Source organism: Thermobia domestica, chromosome 11 (assembly GCF_964235325.1).
Source record: "Thermobia domestica chromosome 11, izTheDome1.hap1.1, whole genome shotgun sequence".
Lineage (NCBI taxonomy): Eukaryota > Metazoa > Arthropoda > Insecta > Zygentoma > Lepismatidae > Thermobia > Thermobia domestica.
The window spans coordinates 161,543,947-161,571,221 of NC_137464.1; the positions used below are offsets into that span (position 1 = coordinate 161,543,947).

General features: G+C 35.6%; 1 protein-coding gene across 1 annotated transcript in view; it reads right to left on the reverse strand.

Moving 5' to 3' along the window:
* The window catches only part of LOC145664535 (carboxypeptidase B-like), a 111,179-nt gene extending 84,498 nt beyond the window's left edge, over positions 1-26,681 (reverse strand). The window contains exons 1-3 of the mRNA XM_081731293.1: positions 26,524-26,681; positions 11,300-11,509; positions 3,428-3,518 (exon numbers count right to left, since the gene is read on the reverse strand). Of these exons, the coding sequence (XP_081587419.1) occupies positions 3,428-3,518; positions 11,300-11,509; positions 26,524-26,591 (369 nt within the window). The 5' untranslated portion in view covers positions 26,592-26,681. The remainder of the gene's footprint in view (positions 1-3,427; positions 3,519-11,299; positions 11,510-26,523) is intronic.
* Positions 26,682-27,275: the final 594 nt, after the last annotated feature.

Sequence of the window (27,275 nt, forward strand, 5' to 3'; positions counted from 1 at the left end):
GGTTATAATACGCATGATATTTTCACTTACATAATTCTTCATTTATTTCTTTTCAAAATTAACCAATAGTATCTTTTCTTTCACTTGTCTCTCATATGAATTCTCTTGCAATGGTGTTTAAGTCTGGTCGCTACACATATGCAGCAACAGCAGATGAGTCAATCTTTCCTGTGTCATGGTCGTCCTCAAATATGTCTTTAGACGTCGCAAATAGTTGAAAGATCTTTCGCAAATGCTCAAGAAGCTGGCATAGTGAGAACGAAAGTCCCTAGACGAACAACTTGGTCGAGAAGCTGCGAACAGTTGGGGGTTCAGCACTAATAGTTTTTAATATTCTGGTGGTCATCAGCGACTCAGTCGTCATCAAAGTAGGTGGAAGCAGCCTGAGCTGAGCTCATAATCTATCCAGGTTAAAATCCGACGAGTGAACTCCCAATTCCTGCTTCAAATATTCTCTTTAGAGAGGCCCACCAACCCATTTAGCTCCTTCACAAAGTATCTTCTAGAGTTTTATGAGTTGTTTGAAGCCTGGCTGATTGAAACGACGCTGCACTTCATTCAACAAATAGTCAATGATTTCGAAGTACATTTTTGGAAGATCTGATACAGGTTCTGGGATAGCTGCTTAGAAGGATTATCAGTCTGCTCCAACCTAATTGGTGTTCTATTTGATCTTGATGAATGGGCAATTTTAAGTGTAGTCTGTTTGCATTTTCCTTTGCTTCCTTATAGATGTTTTCAAATGCACTCTCCGTTCGTAGGTTTCTCAGAGTATCCCCTAGATAGAATTGCTGCTGCTCTTTTAGCTCCAGAAGCAGAAGCTTCAGAATTTTGAAGCACTTTCGCCAGTTGTCCACAAGGCACGTACAAAAGCACGTATAATGACTATCAGGAAAACATCATTCCGAATTTGTTCATTCTTTTCAAATACCCTTTTAGAATTACTTTTTGATCATCATTTGGACCGCTTGTACTACTGATGATTCTTTTCCAACGTGACTTGAATTCGTTTGTAGTAGATTAGAATCTGATTAGAGATTTTCGCCTAACACACCAGCGAGTAGGACAAAGAGGCTGCAAATAATTAGGATTACTTTCGTTGATAGTTTTACAGGGCTCAAAAACAATGTCGGTGTATGTTGTCTATCGTTTTGCAGAATCCAGGTTGATGTTTCAAACGTCTTTCACTATAGCCCTACGTCACACAAAGATTCACATTTTCGTGCTACTTCCTGCAATGGAAGATCTAATGCATGATTGTTGCAATGAATGTATACAGCTTTCGGATGTTGAGTCGAAATTATCTTCTGCACACCATTTACCCGTCCTGACATAATACCTGCACCATCATGACACTATTCGCGTATATTTTCTGCATTCAGGTTAAATGAAATCTTTGAGTTTTACGTCCCACGGTTATGCCGGTTAGGCTAAAGGAAACGGTGATGATGAGTAATGTATGAAATGGTGGAATAAAGAAAGTGGGAGGAAACGAGTGAACCCCGAGAAAACCCACGCACACGGTGTTTGTCCACCACAAAGTTCACTTGGCGGTGGACCCGGGACCCCAAGCACCAGAGGTGAGCGCTCTACCACTGAGCCACCGCGGCCCCTATGCTTTCAGGTTAAGTTTCGTTAGAATATCTTTGACAGTGAATTCTGTTTATATCATGTGGGGTGATCATTCCCATAAATATTTTTTGGGGGTTTGATGAATCAGAGTCAATACAGCGCACACAGAGACAACTGTTCTCTCTTTGAAATATCAGTCGTGGAGTCGGCTATGATTGCATAAAATGGAGACTCTTTAACTTCTGCTACCAAGTATCTCTATATTGCATGTTCCATAATCTTTAAAATATCATTCTTTCAATCAGCACTAACTCAGTTATCCCGTCGATTAATCCATTGATTGAGAACAGGCACATCCATTTTTCTTTCAGCCAGGAGCGACATCAAATTATCCGTACTATGCAAATGTCCACTGATTGCTTGACCACTGCGAGCTGAATATCTAAGACTACTAGTTATTATAGGCAGTGGCTGTCTTTCTTATTCTTGTTTACGAACTTGGTCTGAAAGGAGAGCTGAAACAGGTGTTCTGTTTCTGCACTCATATCTTAACCCTTTCACTACCACTGGGACATATGTGTTCCACGATACATTTTCAGAGGACTTGTGGTAATTTACCGCATATTATTGCTATGAATCGATGTTCCACTAGTAAAGACAAGCCTGCTAATGGTTCACAGAATTGTTATGAACATTATCAAATAGACAGTAGTGGAAGTGAACGTGAACAATGTGCTAGTGATAAAGCAGTGGTTGCATGTACTGTCATTTGTTTGGAAAAGGATGCCGAAATGTAAAATATTTGTAATCATAAATACGACCTTTTTTTTGACAATATACGTATCATAATTGAAAATACAAGATGATCATTCATGTCTCTACCACTAGGACATATAGGTCCCACGTAAAAATATCAGTGGGATATATAATGTCCCACCCTTCCCACGTTGAAAAACTAAACGGCGGAATATATATATATATATATATATATATATATATATATATATATATGAAAACAACTTACTTAAAGTAGCCATATATTAATGTTTCTCACTCCGAAAAAAATGGTAGTGAAAGGTTAAACGACCGAACGACAATGGAGTTCGCATTTTTCATGTGCTCTGAATTATTAATCTGACTACCTTATACATTTTTCCTCCTCACTATAAAACTTACTGCACTCTGCGTATTGTTTGTAAGAACATTAATTTAACTTTATGGAAAATGTATTTAGGCCCTTAATGTCCTGTTACTCATTTAAACTGTTATATTTTTCAAACTTTAAAAACTCGCTCGACGATTTGTTTCATATTGCAGACTTACGATTACTTAAACAACAATTTTTAAAGAATTTACAGTGTTTTGAGTATGTACACCAATGGAAATAAAGAGAATTTTCAATTCTTTTTCTTAACTCTTTCTGTCTAACATGGGGGCAGAAGAAGCGCCCGGTCCCTTGTTTCAAAGAGAAAGATGAATCAGAAATAGATATTTTACCATAAAAAGCAAAATTTAGTTCTTATAATCAGTGTTGTGTGATGTTTTTAGTCTGAAAGTGAGGGGGCAAAACGAGTATCTTGCCCCTTCTCAAAATTTCAGGAGGGGCAACTGCCCCCCTTGCCCCCCCGGTTCCGGCGCCCCTGAATACACACAAAAATAAGCTACGTAAAAACTAAAATAAATATTCACACAAATTAAGTCAAAAGCAGTCAAATTGTTGTTTTTTTTCAATATTAGTGTTTGTATTTTCGGATATAAATTTAGCCTAAGAGCTTTGTTTCTATTATTATTCAGAACCTCACATTAAGACGAAACTGTATTACTAAATAATTTATTTTACCACTGACTATTTTACCTCATCTGTAGTGTAGAATGTATCGAAAGAAATAGCTTTAGTCGCAGCACTTCGTTTTACTCTCATTCTTTGCCGCTCAGCTTCAACAACTCTGAAATTAAAAAAAGAAATTATGATGTAAGTTGAGAAAAAGGAGCACTTAGTTCTCGTTGTTTTAGTATAAATTTTGAGGTGGAAACATAGACGTCATTGTTTCTAAGAACAGATTTATTAGAATATATTACAGATATAATTCTGGACTCAGGAGTATGTAGTAATTGCAGTGAGAAGAACGAAAAAAATATATATCCTTGGTATGAAATCTCATTCCGTAGCAAATTTAAAATTCGGCTCTGGCGAATATGATGAATACAACATGGTGTCTACGACAGTATCGCATATTGTATGAATTAAACATCCATTGCACTAATCTAAGGACGCAAACAAGAGAACAAAAGTATTCGCTCTTCGAGAATTTTTCAGCCATAATAGAAGAAAACATTTGTTTATAAACTGTCGAATAATTTTCTTCAAAATTATTTTTTTAACATTCCTTATTTTGTTTATTTATTTTTAAAAGGAAATTCAAAAGTGTATGATTTACATTGTCCTTTAGAAACAACGTACTCACATTAGCTGGTACTTGCAGCACGAAATAATGAAAAAAAAAAAAAACTGTGTGGCGTGATCTTGCATGATGGCGTGATCTCGGCAACTATCAATTACACAAAATTCAAGGCCATGATTCAGGCACTCGTAAATGGTTTCTATATTTTTTCTAACCTTAATGTTAGTTATAGAGCCTAATTCTATTTTTTCCAAGATCGTACAGCAACAGTAAAATTGCTGTAATAACGCAGTTTCATTTAGAAATATTATCCTACAGTTACCTTGACAAAATTTCTCTGGTGAATCGGAATAAATCGATCAGTTAGATTACAAATTGCACGTTTTCAAATAAATAGCTTTTTCTTCAGGTTCAACGAAACTGAACCTTATTAGTGACATTATACATAACTGTAACATTAAACATAGGGTCTAACTACTATGTATAACTGTGAATATCGTAAGGATGTTCAGTAGAAGGTGAAAAAAAAAATAAACTTTCCACGTTGTTACTAAGTAACTTTCGTTATAACAGGAGGTGAGACAGTGTGAGCTAATCACTAGGTACTCCATAGAATACAGCTTTAACTAATATGAAAGGTCATACCGCGAATGGAGCCTTCAATTATCTTCCAAATCTTTGCCATCTTATTCATCAACGATAAGTTTAGGAACAAGTTTCAGTTTTAACGTGTACTTCATGTATGTAAATAAATGTATGTGTTACGTATAATATATGTGTGTCTGAGTTGCGAGAGATGCTAGTGTATTGCAGGATCACATATTAAATATAAGAAACACATTGAGTTGTGCACTCTTCTTAGAGATGAGAGTATAATTTCTGAGAGTGTCCAAATTCATTTCCTGAGGTTAATTTCGAACTGATGTTGATCAGCCAATTCTTTCCACTAGATTCGCTTGAGTTCACCTAGATTGTCGACATAGACTATTAGAGAGTGGAGAAAGATGATATTGGTCAGACCTAAGTCTAGAGTCGACTTCAAGTCCTTTTTGACTCCTAGTATTCGTAGGTATATGTCTCCTTTGACTTCTCTACTTGTTCCCGATATTTGAGTTTTAACCATATTTTTTTATATTAAAATTAATGCTGCGTTGTTAGCATGTATCACAAACATTTACGTAATTCTCACATGTAATGTTATGTGTTCACATTTTGAACGGAGTCATGGATTGTGAACAGATTAAAAGTGTCTATATGCTTATTTATGTAAAGAAGGAATTTTAATAACATAAAGTTGCTGTATCAAGTCATGCATACACATATTATAAAGGTAACTAAGAAAGTTCTGTCGCTTTTTGTGGAGGTCTGTGTTCGATTGGCCCTCACATTGTGAGTTGAATGCAAAAGGAGGTAAGGAGAAGGTCAGTTGTTGGTGTTGGTATATCCAACATACTACCTGGTTCTGACAATTCAGTTACACCTTGAACTAGAGTAAGGACATAATGAACATGGGTACCTCCACAGAGCGTTATAAGGGCATGTATGCTGTACGAGTTTAAACTGGGTTCAAACGGCGCTGCAGCGGGGCGGAAAATATGCTGTGCCTTTGGTGTCGTGACTATGGGGACAGTGCAGCGGTATTTTCATAAGTTTAAGGACGGTGACGAAACACTTGTTGACACATCACGTGCCGGAAGACAAATACAGAAGATCTTCAGGCAGCAATTAAGGCGAACAGTGGCCAGACATGGAAGAACTAGGACCACAAAAGAGTGTGAGTGGAGAAACTATTGTGAATGCGAGTAGAGCAGCACCTCCATCGACTTGGGAAGCACTAGAAGTTGGGTCGATGGGTCCCACATGATTTGACTTCGTCCCAGAAGGGAACACGAGCAGACACCTGTGCTTCTTTGCTCTCTCGTTTGAGGAAGGAGCTATTTCTGGACAGGGTGTTGGCATATGATAAGATGTGGGTCTTGTAATAAGCTCCACGGCGCCGTCATCATTGGTTAGCATCCCGTGAACCGGTTCCGAAACAGCCGAAACCAGCACTGCACCAGAAGGTCCTCCTGTGTGTTTGGTGGACTGCTGGCGACATAGTGCATCGGGAACTGCTACAAGATGGTCAAAGCATCAATGTAACTGTGTACTGCCAGCAGTTGAGCCGTGTTCAAGAAAAGCTCAAAACTCTGGAGGCAGCACTTCTGAATCTCAAAGAAATACTCGTGTTTCATGACAACGCTAAGCCCCACGTGCCTAGGATGACACGGGACACCATTATACGCCTTGGATGAGAAACGCTATTGCATCCGTCATAGTCCCTGGACGTTGCGCCGTCCGATTATCACCTGTTCTATTCCTTGGACAACAATCTTGGATGACATCAGTTCAAATCCCTAGTGGAGGTGAAAAATGCACTTCATACCGTCTTCACTTCTCCGCCCACCAAGTTCTACCACGATGGAATCCATGGCCTTCCGGAACGTTAGCAGAAGGTCGTCCATGCTGATGATGACTATTTTGATCTTCCAGGTTCGTCTTAGGAGACATATCGATGTTCGTAGTTTTAGGGTGAAAAAGTGACGGAACTCTTTTTGGTAACTTTGTACCAAAACGGACATATAAATTTAATTCAGAATGACAAAATGTTTAAATTATTCAAAAATAGTAATATTCAATATCGAGTAAAATAAAATATGAGCATCACAACTAACAGCACAACGATCTTTCATCAATACGTTTCGAATTAATTTCAACAAACTATAGCAGTATAAAGTGAGTCATAATCCTCACAATCTGGAACTTCTATATGTAGCATTACACGCATACAGAAAGGGTATTAAGATTGTCTGGAGTTATAAGTAGATTGTTATTTGAAACTGAGAATTGTCTCACGTAATGCTAGATTCCTCTCATCAGAAGAAGAGTAAGTGTGAAACTAAATAAAAAGAAACCAATGAGAGATCATTTTACTAATTTGTACTTCTTGCATTACAAAGGATATGAAAATGAAGAAGGTAACATTGTATTTTTCACATATTATACAATGAAATATAATTTGTATAAAGTAAGTTGTTTCTCTACCCAGCTAATAAGAGATATCAAAATCTACCATGGAAAGAAATTACTAGTGTTATAAGTATAATTTTGCCCAGTATACAAATCAGAAAGTAATACTTCCGTGAAGAATCTACAATAAAGCTTGAAACAAAAATGATTAAGGTAAGAGTCGTCATGGACGACGCCAAAATTGGATAAAACGGAAATGAAAAAAAAAGCTAAAAGAAAAAAGAAACTTTTGTGTATGGCGGCAACCTTTTATAAATGAAATGTACTCTTTCAGTTTTACGTTCCACAGTTATGCTGGCTAGCCTAAATGAGATGACGATGACGAGAAATAAATGCAATGGTGGAATGAATAAAGTGAGAGGAAACGGGAGAACCCCGGGAAAACCCCCGAACACGGTACGGTAACTTTTTAGCAGAATTCATTGAAGATCAAAATATGTACCTCCTCAGGATGGATATGGCCAATCTCAAGTGAAACAAATGAAACTGACTACATCATGTCCAATAGAAAACTTATTCTGAACAGATTCTTCCACCCTCATGTATGTAGGAGAGACTTTCGAATGGTAAGACACAAACTGCATAGTATTAGGAATATGAAAAGAGGGAAACCACCAAAAGATAATGAACTCACATCACATTGCTAAAAGAATCTGGCAAACAAGATGAAAGTTTCTTGTGTAACTTTATACTAAATAACTGTTAAGGTGGAGTTCTCGAGCAGTGAAATTTCACATAATGTTGCTGCATTAAATTTAGGACACAAAGATGTGCGCAATTACAAACTTTTAGGTTCTCTTCGGAGACTATAAAATTGTAAGAATCTACTACATAGTACCATATAAAAAGTATCTAATTTATTTAACAATTGCTAAATGAACATCATTTTAAGTTTACGTTTGAAGAAAGAGGAAGAAAAACTGTGACAAGTCATAAATGTATGAGTACCAGATTATAAATATTATCAAACACTTCCTATGATATATATGTGTCCACAGTTCCTAAAAAAAATGCTTATTATGTGAATCTAGAAAGTGATAATATTCGCTTGCAGCAAATAACAGAGTAATAAAATATATAAGGTGTCAACCATTTCTAGGAGGAAGTAGTGATGGATAAATTCCCGGGAAGATATTATTCGGGAATATTCCCTGCGAATATTCCCGGGAAGATTCCCAAAATGGGAATTTATCCGGGAATTTATGTACAATCAGACACAAAATTGCATTCTATTACTATATTATGATTTCAAAGTTGAATTAATTTTTATATCACAGCATATTATTACTGTTGTAAACAGAGAATTCTTTAAAATGTATATTCTGAAGGGTAATATGTTACTTTATTAACACTTTATTATATTTAGAGAGTACGCATAAATGTTCTATCAATTAAATATATGTGGAAAAAATATATAGTAACAGTTTAAATTTATATGTAAGTGGATATGCTCAACTTGACTCTATTACTGATATTATAAACACATTAAATTTATAAATGTTATAAACCAATTAGATTGGGTAAATGCTAGAAAATACATGTCTCACCAGCTCATTTATCAACATTTGCGCATACATATTTATGTTCACAAAATTTGCAAGATACTTACTTATCTTTATATTTTAGCACGTAACTTTGCCATAGACGACCTTTCATTCTACCTATTTCTCGAAATTCCATACGTTAATTCACATGTAAAAAAAAAGTCCGAGTACCTCTTCAGAAATTCGAGTCAGAGACAGGACAAAGACCGATGTCTATTACTAATGGTGGTTCAGGGTTTATTAATAGTACTTCATCTCCATTTCTTCATAATTCTAAATTACTTTACAAAATGGTTCCTTTTCATCATTTGTAAATTAGTACTTTGCTAATTTTGGCTGTTCTTTAGCATTGGGGGCTAGCTTTTGCACCTACTTTTTTGCGATAGTCTATACCGATGCGGTTCTCTTATGGTTTCATACGTTAAATTACGTTACCAACATTAAATTCAGGCAGCATTGCAAAGCGAGCGTTAGCGAATGAAGGCGGGTTAGAGCCCCGAATGGCATGTTGTTTTCTATCTTCGTTACCAACAATTCACTATCTTTTCTCACATAAATCACTTCCACTTACCTTTCCTTTTTGTATAAATCCCCTACTGCCCTAAAAAAAATGTGTTCAATACTTTCTTGATTACTTGAACATCACTATCAAATCATTTCTTCAGAAAATCATCCTACTTTTTGCTAGTTTTGGCCCCCAATACTAAACAATTACCCTAGTTTTAGTGCAAATGGAAATGGAACTTAAAAATCATATTATTAGTTATATAAAGTACCGTCAAATAATTTTAAATTTTTTAACCTCCAAGTTCTTTAAAACCTAGAAGTAAATCATAATATATTAAAATAAAGTATTAAGTCATATGGTTCTTATAATTTGGAAGATAAAGTAAAGAAATGGAAATAAATTCCTTCCCGGGAATTTATAGGTCAGGGAAAATACCCGGGAATATTCCCATTTTTAAATTCCTTCCCACCGGGAATATTCCCACTGCCCATCACTAGGAAGAAGCATTTGAATTCAAATGAATTATTTATAATATCAAATACGACATGGTAAGTCAACGAAATTACAGCAGATCGACATGACCGTCCTCCATATTCAAACACAATTGCTATCTCACCCTGATACACCTGAGCACACGTTGTAACATTGCTGGGATAATTGCACGCACCGATGCCGAGATGCGTTTACTTAGGTGCACATTTCGTAGATTAATATAAACAATTTATAAGTATATTCTTTAGACTAAAGAAAACAACGGTAAATGCGAAAATATTATGGTGAAATAATATTGTTAATGTGTAAAGTAGTTCTATAATAGTACTAGAAACTTCCCAGAAAGCTCAAAGAATGATTGTATCTTCCTTGAAGTTTGTGCGTCCGAGTATTGAATTCAGTAGCGAACGTACGTTACTTTTACTTGGAGAACTGTTATCTTCTGGATAAACTTCTTCAGGCTTCTCATTGAATGCATTCTTTATCAAATCTACGACGAACTTGCATACCAGAAATTAGCATTCTAGTATCAAATCACCGTGATTTTATATCGTTTATTTCTTTCTTAAGCATGAATAACATTCACTTCGTAAAGTCGATGGGTGAGGCAAAGGTGAGGACATTAATTAGTGTATTAACTCAGTCTGCAAATAATATCCATTTACGTAAAGATACTAAACAAAATCACCATGACAACTGCCTTCGTGTGTTTATAAGTACAACAAAGGACATACGCAGGAATTTGTTTCGGAAGGAGTCCAAATCGTTCCAGGAGGGATGAAAATTGAATATAATGATAAATTCTATTAAAATTTGTAAAATTACTCCCTTCTGAGTAATTATATTCGCAGAAAAATTGAGATTTCGGGTAGAATGGTTCCGGACACCCTATATCCACTCATTGCGTACGTCCCTACGTGTAACGTATGTTACAGATTTTAAAAGAACTACAAAACTTGGATGAGTACGTATACTCATAGGCACTGATTGTGATGTACTACTATGAAAACAACGATAGTTAATATATTTTGATGGTTTAGTAAATTCACTGAATTGAATTTGTTACCAAGTAATTCTTCGGTACTATATGTTAGATACTTTGTTGTATACTCTTGGAAATCAATATACCATAATCTTGTTCTTAGATACTAGAGTATGTTAAAATAATTGATTATAAACAAATAGACAAATGGTTTATTTTGCAAAGAAACCGTGAGTTTGTTACCTTATTTTATGTTTTATTAACAATATCTTAAACAGTTCAAAACATGCATAATATCTTTTGCAAAGTCTCTTCGATACTGAGTAGCGCAGACAATCCTCCCTACACCAACAGATGACGTACAAACATGGCGGTCATTGTTTTAAGCGCACGAATAACAGACCGAAATTCAGTCTTAAATTTGGACTAGTGGAATCAATGCATGATTGAAAAGAAATGTATTCCGTAAACAGTTAGCTCTAAAGTATTTTATAGCACAATCAAAATTAGTAGAAATGTCTATTATTCCGTCACCGTTGTCTTCCCTTTATTGTCTATCTTTTTCAGCCATCAATGCACTGGACCAAAGTCTTTATTTGATTTTCTGTTTAATAATAACATTACGGAACAAAATGGCCATATAAAGAAAGAAAACAAAGTAATACAAGAATAGAGATAAAAATAAGTTGAGAGAAAATAGAAAAGAAAGGATAATTGATACTGCACTTACCGTTCAACATCATCAACAATTATTTCATAGTCCAGATGATGATTTATTAAGTAATTTGTCAACGACGTGAAATTTTCAGGTGATACTAGAATATCTGCATGTTTCCCTAGACGAGGTGCTGACCAGAAGTCGTATTCAGGTCGTCCGTAGATTGGAACGAGAGCATTTAGTGTATCTTTATCATTCACTTGGACTCTTAATGCCTTGTATCTGCACAGGAAGAAAAATATCACACTATAGTAATAGTATCTAGCTGGACCCAGCAAATAATAGATTAATACACTAAAACTAATGTCTTGGATTTAATTAAAATTTAATTCTTTCTATAGAATTTATAGCTATTAAATTTTCTCGCTCCTCACAGCCAGCTCACGTTTTTGTCAGTTCTATGTAATGAATTATTAAAATTTCATTTTTTTAAAAGTTCATGTTATATATATATGAATGTAGTTGAGTGTGGATTAAGTATGTTTGTGCAGTTGCAAAACAATGTTAACATTGTAAAATTAAGTAATATCGAGCGTGTCCATACACTGGACTTCGAAACAAATGGTGTTTTCTCGGTATAATTTACTTTGGCGGAGTCTTGACGTATCAGTATCACATCTGTGGTGCACACGATGGGAGGCAGATAATTTCTGCCGCAGAGGATGTACTCCAAATGCTCCCTCAACATCCTGGGAATCATAACAATGTTAAAGATGCCATAATGAACATTAATCAAAGTTCAACCAGGACCACGCTTTCCCCTTTAACTCAGTGAGCGCACAAACACCACAAATCGATTGTTGAGGGAAATCTATGTTCCAGTCTTCAACTTGCATGACTACTCAAGGCATTTGCTCTTCACCGAGGTGAGACGAATGGACAGAAGTACCATGAGAGTACTTTTCTGTTTTAGACACAGTTACGGCCGTGTGCATGTCCGTAGGTGTTGCAGGTGAGAGGGAAGATAGAGCTGATACCTGGCATTATGGAATGAGAGGGAAAAAATAAATTTTGGTCGCCTCTGGTATTCAATCAGAAGAGTATGACTAGAGCTCCATGCATTCATAACGACATCAATCCTTTCCCTATAGTTAATCTGGGCACTTTTCGAGGTCGTTTCTTTCAGCATGACGACGAACGTCTCCATAACGCTAGGATAATCGATTTTTCACTATCCGGTACATGCTTCTATCTCGATTTCCTACGTCCTTAGACATAAGTCCTCATAGAGCACGTCGAGTGGTTGGATTGCTACTTACCGTGAGGCAAACGCTGACCATCGCTCAGGTTCGCCAAAATCTACAACGAGCATTGAATATCGTACCTCAGTCTGAGTACAAGCATCTATGTGTCAGGTTATGTACTCAAATAGCTGTTTGTGTAGCCACTTGGGATGATAACACGTTCTGTTAAAGTGAATATTTGTGTTTTATAGTACTCCATATACTGTAGGTCCAGGATGTTTCATGGCTACCATGTTGGGATCACTACCACCTATCACCATCGTTTTGTTGCTTGGATGATTTGGGATTTAGATTCCTTCCAGTACCGAAGCTAGATAAGACGTGAAACTACGGTTTAACGTGGGATCCGAACTTTACGAGTTCCCACTGGCAATCTAACCGCGATAATGACCTTCTCCCGCGATAATGACCTTGTTGTGTTCTAACTTTGAACTAGATCTGTATAGAGAGTATTCTTAAGTAAAATTCCACCAACGTGTGTTATCTAATGAGAACAAATATCTCTGTGAACTGTTAAATATCCAAGAGGAAAACGAAACGGAAAGCAGTGAGGTACACCAAAACAATGCTTTATTTTTTAATCGTGCCACGCAGAGATTAAAAGAATTATTAAAATGCAAGAGAATCACTAAAGCTCTCCAAATTGATATTAGTATAGATAGCGTTAATTGGTTGTATCATGATAATCAAGAGATTAAACATACTTAACATTGTACAGGAAAAGGGAATGAGAGAGAAAGGTCATGGTGCGTTTATTTAAGAAATGGGACTGTCTGCCAGACACATTTTAGAGTGGACAGATGGACTGCAAGCTCTGCCTCAGATTTGAAGTTGCCTCTACCATTCAACCTATAATTTTTAACTTTTATCTTAGAATAAGTTCATTTCCATTAAAGATTATACATATTATATCCGTAAAGCACAATATCATTACGAGTGGGTAGAGAGAACTTGCCTAGCCTTATAAGAGGTTCTATTCAAGATAGTATTCGAATATGCTCCAATTTAGTGAATTTTATTACGCACATGTGTTTTGTAAAACAGAAAGTCTTTTTGGGCTGGAGGCTTGTATTTAGTACCTGGTTAGGGCGCATATGATAGGAGTTCAATAAAAAAAAAGTAGAAAGGCTCTTTTATATAAACTTTGTATTGAAAAGAGATGTTAAAAGCCCGGAAACAAATAAGTAATTAAAGACAGACGACTTATTGAATCCCGCTTCACTTAAAACAACACAATGCGACAGAGTTTCATTTTACATACTGTATTTTTCTGCATTTTTCCTCATACAATGTCATAATTATTAAATAGCATGTCCAACTTTTCATCATAATTTCTTTGTTTCTCTATGTTATATTCTTCCTCAAATTACATTCTTCCACAGGAACTAAAAAAGAACCGTATTTGTACATTATTTGTGACAAATTATTTTTGTTTTGTGTTAACCCATTATCAGCCATTGTCCCTTTTTTGGGACTGGAATTTTGATTATTTTTTGAAAGTGTTTGCAAAGATATTCTTTCGATATTTCAATTTCTTTCATTTGTTTGGAGTCTCTTCTGAATTTTACAGAAGTTACTTGCAAATTTTTAATAATACGACGACCAAGTGATGTCGCCAGGTTATGTCGAATTTGCACTTTTCAGCTGCATAAACTTTTTTCTGTTTTAGCGTAATATTTGTATCGAATGCTCAATAAAATAAAGTTTGTTCTGTGACAACATGTATTTCAAAGTAATATGATCGTCTGCTATGCAACATAAATGCAGTTAGTTAAATTTCTCATATATTTATTTCAAGCGTCCCAAAATTGGGACATTGGCTGATTACGTTTGTGTTATTTCTTATGTGAGTTATAGTTCAGTGTTGTGTCGAATAGTGATAGTTTTGGAGATATAATTAGGTGCTGGCGGTAAGTAACGAAGGTTGCATTTCGTAGAACTCTATGACATTGTATAAGCCTGCCCTCACAGTGGGTGAAATAGAGAATTTATTAGAAAAGTACGATAGTGATGAGATCGACTCCGAAGATGTGGAATTTGTCATTATACCTCCCGAACCAGATGAATTTACAGACGAGGAAGAGGTACCAGAGAACTCTTTACTGGAAAATGCTGTTAGTGATATGGCTGGTACCTTGGAATTGATCGACAACTCCGGTAGAATTGAGGACGGAACGAGCACATCACTTCCAAAGAGGAGGAAAATATCAGAGGTAAGTGTCGATGTTGCGCCGTCTACGTCAAATGTATCTGAAGCGGAAAATGAACCAGGCGGAAGGAGTTTTTGTGCCTCGAAATGGTATCAGTGTGATCCAAAATATAGTAAATCAATGCAAACTCAAGAAATAAATTTAATGTAGTAAGTTGTCAGGTAAAACAGTGCCACAAATTTTTGCTGTGTTTTTATCAGACGAGGTTGAGAAACTAATAATTGAACAGAGTAAAGTGTATGCTGCTCAGAAGAATTGTGGTAATTTTGACATAACAAAAGACGATTTGCGTGCATTTACTGGTGTTGCTGCTATCAGGATACCACAGGCTTCCGCAAGAAGATATGTATTGGGAGCAAGCACCAGATGTGGGTGTTCCACTTGTTTCCAGCTCTATGTCAGGAAACAATTTCAAAGAAATAAAGAAGTATTTACATCTCAACGATAATTCAAAAATTGACAAGAAGGACAAAATGTATAAGTTCGCTTATTTTTTGACACTTTGAGAAAAGAATTTCAGAAGTTTGGTGTTTTTCATCAAGAATTGTCTTTAGATGAAATGATGGTGCGATATTACGGAAAATATCCTGCGAAAATGTTTATGCGCGGAAAGCCTATAAAATTTGGCTACAAATTATGGTGTCTGACTAGCTCTTCAGGTTTTCTGTACAACTTATCACCATACTGTGGCAGGAGTGGATCACTTGGTGACAGAGTGATTCAGGAACTTACAGTTTGTATTCCAGTTGCGGACAGAAAGAACTATAAAATATTTTTTGACAACTTCTTCTCTAGCACAAATACATTTATTGCATTGAAAGAAGACGGACTGAAAGCAATCGGAACTATTAGGGAGAACCGTACCAACCACTGCCCTTTGATGAACAGCGAACAGATGGAGAAAGAAACAGAACGTGGTTTCATGGATCATAGATTTGATAAAGAAAATGAAATTCTGATTGTGAAATGGAATGGTAACAAAGCCGTTTTTGTTGCAACAAACTTTGACACGATCGCTCCTCTGTCGTCAGTTCGGCGTTATTCCCAGAAGCAAAAAAAGGATATATATATATACACCCCAATGCCACATCTTGTCAGAGTACAATGCGCATGTGGGAGGAGTAGACCTTCTAGATAAACAGCATTATACAAGGTAAGAATCAGATCAAAGAAGTGGTGGTGGCCTTTGTTTACACAAATGTTAGATCTCGCAGTTGTAAATACTTGGAGGATCTATCAGATTGTCAATGCAAGCGAGAACATGTCCCTGCTCGATGTTCGGAAGCGGATTGTTCTATTCTACCTTTCGAAGGGAAACCGTTTTGCGACAAGAAGAGGGCCTCAGGCAAGCAAAGTGTTAGATGGCAGAGTGAGAATTGACGTGCGTACAGACCCAGGAAATCATCTAATAATAGTAACCAAAACGCAGAAAAGATGTGCACTTTGCAAGAAGAAGACAATAAAGATTTGTATAAGATGTAACGTAGGACTGCATGACAAATGCTTTGACTCATTTTACACATAAATTGTAGGGAAACATTGTTGCTTATGTGAATTAGTGAAGTGAGTAGTGTTTTATATTTTTTAAAATTGGTTTTCGTGTAATCCCATATAATTTGCAAAATATGGAAATGAACTAACAAATGCATAAAGATAATTCCAATGTTAGTGTACAAACTGCTGTAGGATAACAATAAAGTAATTTAGAATTATATATATGTAAAAAAAAATGAAGTGTGCAAATGTGTATTCATTTGGAACAATTTGATAAATTTACCAATTTCAAAGACGTTTGCGAAATGCAAATATAAAATGTTCACGTATTCTGCCATTGTCCCAAAAATGGGACGGGTTGTATTTCCTGAACTATATTTGCTATCTCTATTTTAACACTAATTTTAAGTCTTTATGTCTCAAACAGTTATGAATAAACACATTTTAAACAATCAACAACGATACAAGAGTTTTGGCGGGTAATGGGTTAAGGTAAGTTTTCGCATTTTACTGTTCATAGGGCCCTTGCATAGCTCAGTAACAAGTCTGTGAAGCCATTTTATTAAAATAGACGTGAGCAACTCATTTAATCTAGCAACTAGTATATGATGATACCTTTCTGTAATTTCCGTTTATTTGCGATAACTTTGTGGGTAGAGACCCACTATAGTCAAATGTCTGCCATATCTTCATCTTATGATTTTACTTTATTAAATTATGTCCGGGAACAGGCTGACCAAGGTAAGGGCTAAGTAATAGGCACAGATTCTGTGATTCACGACTTATAGCCTCGGGTAAGATGTACTATTTCACCATATATTTTACCGTTAAATTTAATTTCTCATCATTTTATTTAATCTATGTGTATAAATGCGGAAGATATACTATACATAAATATAATGAAGGAAGCATTTTGAACTCAATATGTTCACTTTCAAATTATGGTGGTTAAATACCACTAAAGGCATGAACTTTATACTTATATGTAGATGTAGGATCAAATATCATGAGGTTCCACGAATCAATAGTTTACATGTTTAAACAATCGTAATAGGAAACTAGAAACGAACATACGAGTACGATAAACTGGTGTTTTGTACAGGTATCATCCGAGTAAAATATTCTGGAAAATTTTGATCTTCAACGGAGTTATTACACACTGGTCAATAACTTCCACAGTAAGATAATATAAAATTATTGTTTCGTGAAACACGAGTGATGTTTTTAACAGACTACAAATGAAGGAATAGGTTCTCAACTCGACCTGTTTATTTATACCTACTACTTGTTGTTTGAAAGAGTATGCTTTCATATCAATTTCATTAGGATCCGGTGGTAGTCTTCGGAACTAGACCACGAAACGCTTCAACGACTGACACTGTTAATATCGTTATTAATCGACTTTGTTGTGAGCATGTTCACACAAAGCTTTAACATAGATGTACAAAATTGCTATTATTCATTTTTAGGTTCAAAGAATATACGTTGTCGCAGGTTCCGTGTGAATTTTATCCAGATCTTGTCAATATTTGGAGATAGGAAATGAAACTATTCAACAGGTGATAGTATAAATAGCAATGTAGTCTATGTTCACGTAAACCTATGATTCCGTAACGAGTAGACCTATTTTTTTTTAAATACACTTGTTCCCTATGTTTCTTACGCCGAACCATTTTATAAAAAGTTGCTATCTTTAGTATAGGTATCTAACTAAATTACTGGGGTAGTGACAAGGTGGAAAACTTAAGCTTTAGGTAGAAAAATTAACCAACTTCAGAAACGGACTAAAACGCACAAATATAAAATTAAAAGAAATTAACTGACTTGAATGAAAGTCCTAAAAAGTAGAGAATAATAAAAACGCTAAAAGCAGTTAATAACAATAATAAATAATACTCTTGAAACCACTAAATAAGTAGTTGCTATAGTTATAAAAAAATTAAGTCTGTTTCAAAACCAAATTAATGCTTAATATATAATTAGTTCGGAATGTAACTTTATGAGGCATTAATTTCTTTGACGGGCACAGACTTCAACGATTTTTATGTATCATAGTAATGAATTATTTTCTGCTTTTAAGTATTTTTATTTTTATTTTCTACCTTTTAGATATTTTTTATTTTCTGCTCTTTAGTGCTTATGTTGAAATTGGTCAATAATGTTTCCTTTTAAAGATTTAAATACTACAGTTGTGTTTGAGGTTCCATTAACCCTTGCACTACCAACGAGAGTGGTTTGTGCTTACCACAGTATGTTTTTTTTGTAATTATACTTCTAATTGTTCCTCTAAAATTGTGAAAAAAATATGTTATTACTTAACATGTTTAGCTAAAGCTTATACATTACGGTGGTGCAAATTGAACGTTAGTGTGTTCCATAAATCTGCTATTTTAAGTTAGTGCGCACAAAGTACTCCCCCGTTTCTGGGAGATGTGACTAGTGCACGCAAAGTACTCCCCCGTTTGTAGGAGATGTGACTGACATTTAGAAGTGTCATTCCTAGATGACAGTATAATAAATAGTTGTTAGTTTTACTCCGTGTACTGTTTACTTCACTGTAGATTTTTGCAAGAGTTTCTAAATTTGTTTCTTTTGCGATATATATTTAATCTCAACAGGTGGGTACAAAATGACCCCAACTTGGTAGTTCGTGTTAAAAAAATGCCTAAGTAGTCCGAGGGTTAATACTTGCATGTATTAAAATAAAAAGAAGATACAGTGACTCACATTAATATTCGGACACTTGCATTTTCTTAAAAGTAGGAAGGTTTATGAAATAAATGAGAGCTGTGTGAGTGTAAAAAATAGGTATTTAGATATTCATATATTTACAGAAAGAAACGAAGTACAAATACGGTGTCTTGAACGAAAGAAGCAGAAAGAACGTACAGAGACTGATGACACTGTGTATTTGCAACGTCACTTTAATATTCGGACACCTACTACATATATGTTTTGTGTGTGTTGTTTCTTGCTCACAAACGCTTCACTAGTACTTAGTGGGAAACCCACGACGTTTCATGACTTCCTGTAAACGGTTGGACATGCTTTCAACAAGTTTGTTGGTAGAATGGGGCGATATGTCATCCCATGCTGCGCGGAGGGCCCTTTTCAAATCGTCTCGTGACGTTACTTGTACCCGTTTGACCTTATTCTGTAGCTCATCCCAAATATGCTCTCTAGGGTTAAGGCCGAGACTTTGCGGTGGTGTTTCAAACACTTTCGGACAATTATACAGCAATCATTCGCGCACCACATGCGCTTCATGCTTCGGGTCATTATCCTGGTAAAATTTAAACATCCCCATAATTCCTAATTTTTCAGCACTTTGGTGGAGATTTTGCCAGAGAATATTCAAATAAACCTCCTTTGTCATAATCCCTTCAACAAAAACGAGTTTTGCCTCTCCCGATGCAAAAATATAATCCCATACCATCACACTTCCTCCTCCATGCTTTACGGTAGGTTGAAAATTTGTAGGATCTAACTCTGTGTATTTGGCTTCTGCCACACAATTACCTCGGCATCGGACTCATGGAGATTGAATTTTGATTCGTCCGTGAATAACACGCCATTCCATCAAGTTGCGGGCTTCTCAAAATGATCTTTAGTGAACTTAACTCTTTTATCTTTGTTAATTTTACTAATAAAAGTCCTTTTTTCTAGCTATTTTCCCATTAAACTCTTCACTTCACAAAACTCGCCGCACAGTTTCAGGATAAGCCGACTTCCCTGTGTCTTCATAGAGCTCTACTGTTCATTTCAGCGCACTTATTCTGGAATTTGTCTTCACTTTCTGAAACAATTTGCTTTTCTCTCCATCATTCAATTTCACAGGTGGACCTTTATGAGGCACTGACTAGATTCAATCCTCTCTATTAAATTTTTGTACAATGTCATAAATGGTGCTTTAGCAAATATTGAGTAGTTTCTGCAATTTCCCTGTACGATAGACCTTTCGAATGGTGAAAAATTACTAAATGCCGTTGCTTAAACGTTGTATTTGGTCCCTTCCGCTCCATTTTCCTTTTATGCTTTCTCTCGGTCACACTAATCACTCGTAAACTAAGCAGATACACATGTCCTGTCTCGGGACAACTTAAATTGCAACTGGAACTTTTCTGCTGTCTCGCTTACTATTGTTAAACAAACGTCAAAACAACTGTCCGAATATTAAAGTGGCGTTCAAAATACGATATATTGTAATTGCGTGCTCATAAAGTAGACTTAATTTGCATAATTTAATTAACTGATAGCATATTTGTTCGATCAGACCATTGCCTTTTTGCTTGTTTTCCGTTGGTTTCCCATTTATTATTTTTTCCATGTACAGCAAGCAAATTATGTGTAATATCTATGGTGTCCGAATATTAAAGTGAGTCACTGTATTCTGATAACATCACTTTTAAGTTATATATTTCAACAACAGCATACAACCTCATTCTGAAGATGGAGCCGCGGGGTCTCAGTGGTAGAACGTTCACCTCTGGTGCATAGGATTCCTGGTTCGATACCAGCTCGCGCCAAGTGAGCTTTGTGGTAGGCAAACACCATAAGCGTGGGTTTTCTCGTGGTTCTCTCGTTTTCCCCCACTTTCTTCATTCCACCATTTCATTCATTTGTCATCATCACCGGCTCTGTATCCTAGCCGGCATAATCGTAGGACGTAAAACTTAAAGATTCCATTCTTAAGATTGCATATTTTGTTTCCTTCATCTTTTTGAGTTGTGCAACCTCTCATACATCTCAAAAGTAAAATAAAATTTTTCAGTTTTACGTCCCACGGTTATACCATGTAGGCTAAAAGAGATAGTAATGATGACAAATGAAGAAAATTGTGGAATGAAGAAAGTGGGAGGAAACAGGAGAACCCCGAGAAAACCCACGCACACGGTGTTTGTCCAGTACAAAGCTCAATTGGTATGAGCGGGGATCGAACCAGAGACGCCCCGCATGTCAACGCATTTCCACTTAGCCACCACGGCTCCATCTCGAAAGAGCATACGTGTTAACCTATCCCAACTGAATAGCAGTTAAATTTAACTTTTCTCAATACGGTTATGCTTAATTTGTTTCCAACACAGATGTGTTCAACTCTGATATTAGTTTATCACAAGAAAGTTACATAAAGCCGTAGTAACTTGTTATATGAAGTGCTCAATACACTCATATACGTAGCGGTATATGTTGTCATGTTTAAGGAAGTTAAACCTTCTTCGCATAAATCTTACTTGTTTAAGCTAAGTATATTTATTTGGTCTAGTGAGCAGCTGTATAGGCCTACTGTCTCTTTCTAGATAGCCCTTTTATATAATTTGTTTTGGTAATGCGCTCGTACTATTTAGGATGAGTTACCTCTAAGACACTAATTATATGAGATTAAGCATGTTATAAGTTCAATCGAAAGAAGGTTCATGAAAGATTAATGATATTTTTCCTTTTTGACACTTATATGTATGTATGAAAATGCACTGTGAATTTCAACGAACAGCCGCAGACCTATAGATACATCTATCAGTGATAAATATGTAGCATAATATGTTTAATGTGGTGGGATGTTGTTTGTTTGTCAGGACAGATTCAAAAGTGTGTTATTGGCACTTGTGTACATCTTATCTAAAATAAACGAGAGATAGTGATGGGCAAAGGGAATGATAATACTTTGTTTGCTTTAGTTAGATTTTATTGTTCAGAACCATAAGATGATACACGTGTGTGTCCACGCTATTTTGTTTCATAAGAAAAACCCTTCAATATTCCATATATTATCAAAATCAGTTACATACTAAAATGCACAGTAGCTGAGAGCACTCAGAAATAGATTTCTCCCTATTAAAATCAAGAACTGGTTACTTCACATTTAACATTGCAAATAATAAAATTTAATATATTCAAATTATTCATAAATATAAATACGTCTCTGTGTGTGTAAATGAATGCGTGTATATTCCAGCATGACTCTGGATCAATTTCAATTCAACTTGGTATATCTGGAAAAAGCCTTGTAGGGGTAAGATGCAGCAAGTAACCTTTTAGTGAGTGGAAAGGGTACTATATATAGAAATAAACGAAAATCATCGATGTTAGTTTTGAATCTATAGTTTTTGGTGTCACTAAGCTGATTTGTGACACTTCCCATGACATTTAAGCTCAAATTTAATCAACCCTATCACCCCTAAGAGTGTTGGTAAATAACCGAAAATGACTATTATTAGTGTCACATCCCCTAGATTTTAAGGTTGGTGAGATGAAATATTGTCACTTCTAATTGCCGTTTAAGTCCAAGTTTAGCCCCATCGACATATGGGGAAAGAAGAGTGAAAATAAAATATACAAAATGACAAAGGGCAAATGAAAAAATATACGATACCTAGTTTCTAGCGTCTCAAAATCGAATAAACTATCAATGAACTCATTAAATAGGACACACCATCAATGGTTATCAATGGAGTGGCTACCGATCCCACTGTTATGACTGCAGGGGAAAGTACTTTAGTCACTAAAGGGATCTTTTCAATTGTATCTTTAGCTAAGATTCTATCTTCTTCGATTTTAAACGATGAAATGATTTTAAACATAATTATTACCCACCTCAAGTTGAGTGCTAATCATGCTGCTACGATCAAAGAACGACATGATGAGGTGTTTCAACATTTATAGCAAAAGTAGAGTATCTTATGGATTTTTATCATCACATTTTCCTTGAAATGAGTATCCTAAGGAAGAAGGGAACTTAAATATGTTCCACAAACATATTCTCCACGTGCGGAGATTAACATTTTACCTCATTTGAAGCAATACAAATTAAATAAAATAATTGTTGCTTCGCTCGAAAGCAGAATTATTGTAAAAGTAATACTGTAAAAGTGTTAATAGTATACAAGTAATATGATTTTTGGATGATGGATTTTGAACACAAGTGGACCAGATGGTGGACTAGAATACAGAGTTTTGAGAGTAAGCCAGCCAATTGAACAATGATGAAGGAAAACGTAGCAAGAACGTTGAAAGGAAATATGTACAAAGAGGTCAGAGAATTTTCAGATTCGTGTGTGTCCCTCGCACTGCTCACGTTCCATTATTTCTGTTTCAAATGGTAGGCCTTTCCTTAGCGAGATTTGGATAATTAGTGAAATTTCAGTACGCAACACTTGCCTTTCTTAAAACGCAACTTTTTATCGACTAGTGTGATGATTATTTACGTATTTTGAACAAATATATTTAAATATAAATTATTTCCTTTAAACAAAAATTGAAGTATCAGGATTTCTGTACCTATCCAAAGTTTATTAAACATAATGTTGTGTAAGTAGTCCAAGGTTTGTTAATGTCTAAATCCATAATGTCCACAAAATTATCCACTTTTTCAAGCTAGAAACTAGATCAATTACTTGAGCTTTTTGCTAAAAAAATAAATAAGCTTCAGCAGCCGATTTTTATTACCTTGTCGTGACAAAAAGAATCATACAATCTTTCCACATTACTGCCTTTAATAAATAATAATAATAATAATAATAATAATAATAATAATAATAATAATAATAATAATAATAACTAGGAATGCAATGGATGTACCCGATTGCAATGAAATGAGCTGAGCGAGCTTAAACTACGTAATCATTCCTGGCCATTATGCAATAATAAATGCCATTTTTAATTGTTGACAAAAAAATCGCGTGAAAACTTTTTCCCCATGTTAAGTCTATGCAAGCGTTTTTCGGTGATTATTCCTCGATGGTACATCGGATTTTTGATTTCGATCTATGTTGTCACTCAACACGACATACTCTATCGGCGTGCTAAGTTTTCTTCAGATCGGCCAAACGGTCTAGGAGGAAGCGTTTTTCGGTCATTATTCCTCGATGGTACATCGCATTTTTGATTTCGACCTATGTTGTCACTCAGCACGACATACTCTATCAGCGTGCTAAGTTTGGTTGAGATCGGCCAAACGGTCTAGGAGGAAGCGTTTTTCGGTCATTATTCCTCGATGGTACATCGGATTTTTGATTTCGACCTATGTTGTCACTCAGCACGACATACTCTATCAGCGTGCTAAGTTTGGTTGAGATCGGCCAAACGGTCTAGGAGGAGTTCGCGGACAACCAAACGGCTAACCTGAGTATAAGAGCTTCGCTTCGCTCAGTTCAATAATAATAATAATAGGAATAATAAATTTCTGGGTAAATGGAGTGATGGGTAATTATTATTACATTATTAAATTATTAAATCTAACTTGATATTATATAAAAATACAATCTCAGGAAATTTGCAGCATATTATATAAACTTTGCTATCTACATTTGCACATAACGGTATTCCTATATCAGAAACTAAGTATGTTTGTACGACTTCAGAGATCATTTTTTTCCGAGAAGAAAGAAAAATATCTCCCATAAATTTATTAATATTTAGTAGAGACTACCACAGCATGCAACAATGCTATGTAGACTTCTGCTACTACGCGTAGTTTCACTATATTTTTATAAATTATTAATGTTGTTTGTTTTGGTATTTATCGTTTCTTGTAAGTAATAAGGCCATAGGAAGACTTTTTCTCAGGCTTAACGCGGACTCGAACCACAAGTTCCCATCTGGAATTATATTAAAACTTTCGCGCCAACAACACAAGTATTTAGCTCTGAGTGGAAACATAAACAATACGATGATGTTTGCTTATCAAAATATATTATTTGAGACACTATCATATTACTATCTCTGATTCCTTTCGCTTAGGTGTCAATGTTTCTTCAGAATGAGAGTAACGTGTATTTAATGACGTTTAGTCATTATGCTTTTATGATATTGATAACTTACGGATGAGTAACTAAACTGAGAAAACTTAGGAATCTATGTACCAGAATATAACATTTTTCCTCAGTTGTGAAATGTTGAAAATATAATTAGCACGTAACACATTGATATTTTGTGAATGGATAGCGGCATCTTGAACATTAAGGTAACGAATATTTCTGTAAAGCTTTAACTAAGTACTTTATACATAGGCTACTAGAAATTTGTATATATACTGCATAGCTCTGAATCAATTTCAATTTAATATATATAGGCTTCAGCCCAGAAGGCAACGCGAGCAGACACTTGTGTTTCTTTGCTGTCTCGTTTCAGAAAGGAGCTATTTCTGGACAGGATATTGAGACGTGATAAGAAGTGGGTCCTGTACGAAACTCCAAGGCACCGTCATCATTGGTTAGCATTCTACGAATCGGTTCCAAAAAGAGCCGAAACCAGCACTGCACGAGAAGAAAGTTCTCCTGTTTGTTTGGTGGACTGCTCGAGGCATAGTGCATTGGGAACTGCTATTAGATGGTCAGAGCATCAATGCAACTGTGTACTTTCAGCAGTCGAGTTGTGTTCAAGAAAAGCTCAAAAAACAGCACTTCTGAATCGCAAAGAGGTCCTCTTGTTACAATATGATTCTAAGCCCTACATTGCTAGGATGACCCGGGACGACGCCTTGGATGGGAAACACTATTGCATCCTCCATACTCCCCGCACATTGCGCCATCGGATCATCACCTGTTTCACTCCTTGGAAAATCACCTTGGGTGATTTAGTTCGGTCTTAAGGCAGTTTGAGTCGAACATTATCAGCCAAGAAAACTGTATTTATAGACTCAGTGATTAAGGCTCCGCTTCAAATAGACCGAGAAATACAATATTGGTATTAAATTGTCATTTTTAAAGATATTAAGTAACCTCGTGCAACGAAAAGCGGGTTATGTGTGATTATTTTTTACTGAAACACCTATTCTTTCACTGTAGAGGAATCTAGTGGTATCATTTTTGAAGATACTAACAGCCCATCTTGTCCAAACCGTAGGACATATGTAATTTTTTTGTATTGTTTACTTATTCTTTACGTTTTACAGGTATCTACTTGTAGATAAATGAATAACGTTTCGTGAATTGTAATATTTGCTTTTGATGTGAGATGATATATATTAGTTAACAGCTCAAAGGCTGGCGGTATCAAATAGACAACTGTCTGTAGTTTATACTGTGTTATATACATAGTTACTTAATTATATTCTGCGAGATATGGAATAAATACTTGTGGATTTTTTATATCTAATTACAACTTCATTTCTACTGAGTTGTGAGCATTAGGCCTAATGGTAGTACGCTTCACATGGGTTGGCGAAATATTTTAAGCAATGCACTGTCCTAGTGAACGTAGCGTAGTGCCTATTATTAACTATTAAAAATTAGATTACCTACAGACAAAGTATTGCTATCGTAATAACTCGAGAAGTAATAAAAAAGCTTACCCTCTGTATGACTTGGCATCGGCCAAAAGTGCTATACTTAGAGCAAGTAATGCTGCGATATGTTTCATGGTAGATTCTATATGATAGATAGCCTATGAATGAAACCCTAACCGTCTCGTCTTGCTCTTATATTAGGCCTATCTCTAAGAAAAAATGTAGGAGTTTTTCTTTATCATTTTCTTCGTCTTTCAACAACGATTAGCTCATTGACACAGATAACGACCATCGAAGTAGGTTGTAATATATCTATCGACACTCATAAGTATTCATAAGTGTCGATATTTTTGATATTGTAAGAGCTCTTAACGATATATGATAGTTACATTCACGGGTGGTCGACAGTTTGAATAATTGATACACCTTCCCCCGCATATTAATGATCTTGTAAATGATACAGAAGAAATACGATAATATACGCAGCTATAAATTTGTAAGCGTATGTATCAAGGATGTTATAAATAGAGGATATGCCCATATGCATCTTCATCCTATTAAATCTGTGAAGCCAAAAAGCAACCGAGCATCGGCACGTCTGATTGGCTACTCTCGTTTCTACCATCGTCTGATTGGCTACTTTCGTTTACGCCATGATTGTTGGCTCAAAACATTGCGATCCTATTGGGCAGAGTAGGGGTGGCGAAACTGACGTATGGCTTCAAGATTTTGTTGTAAGGGCTGATCCTCTATTTTATAAGATCCTTGGTATGTATGTTGTATATTGAAAGAGAATGTCAAGTATAATAAATGATTTC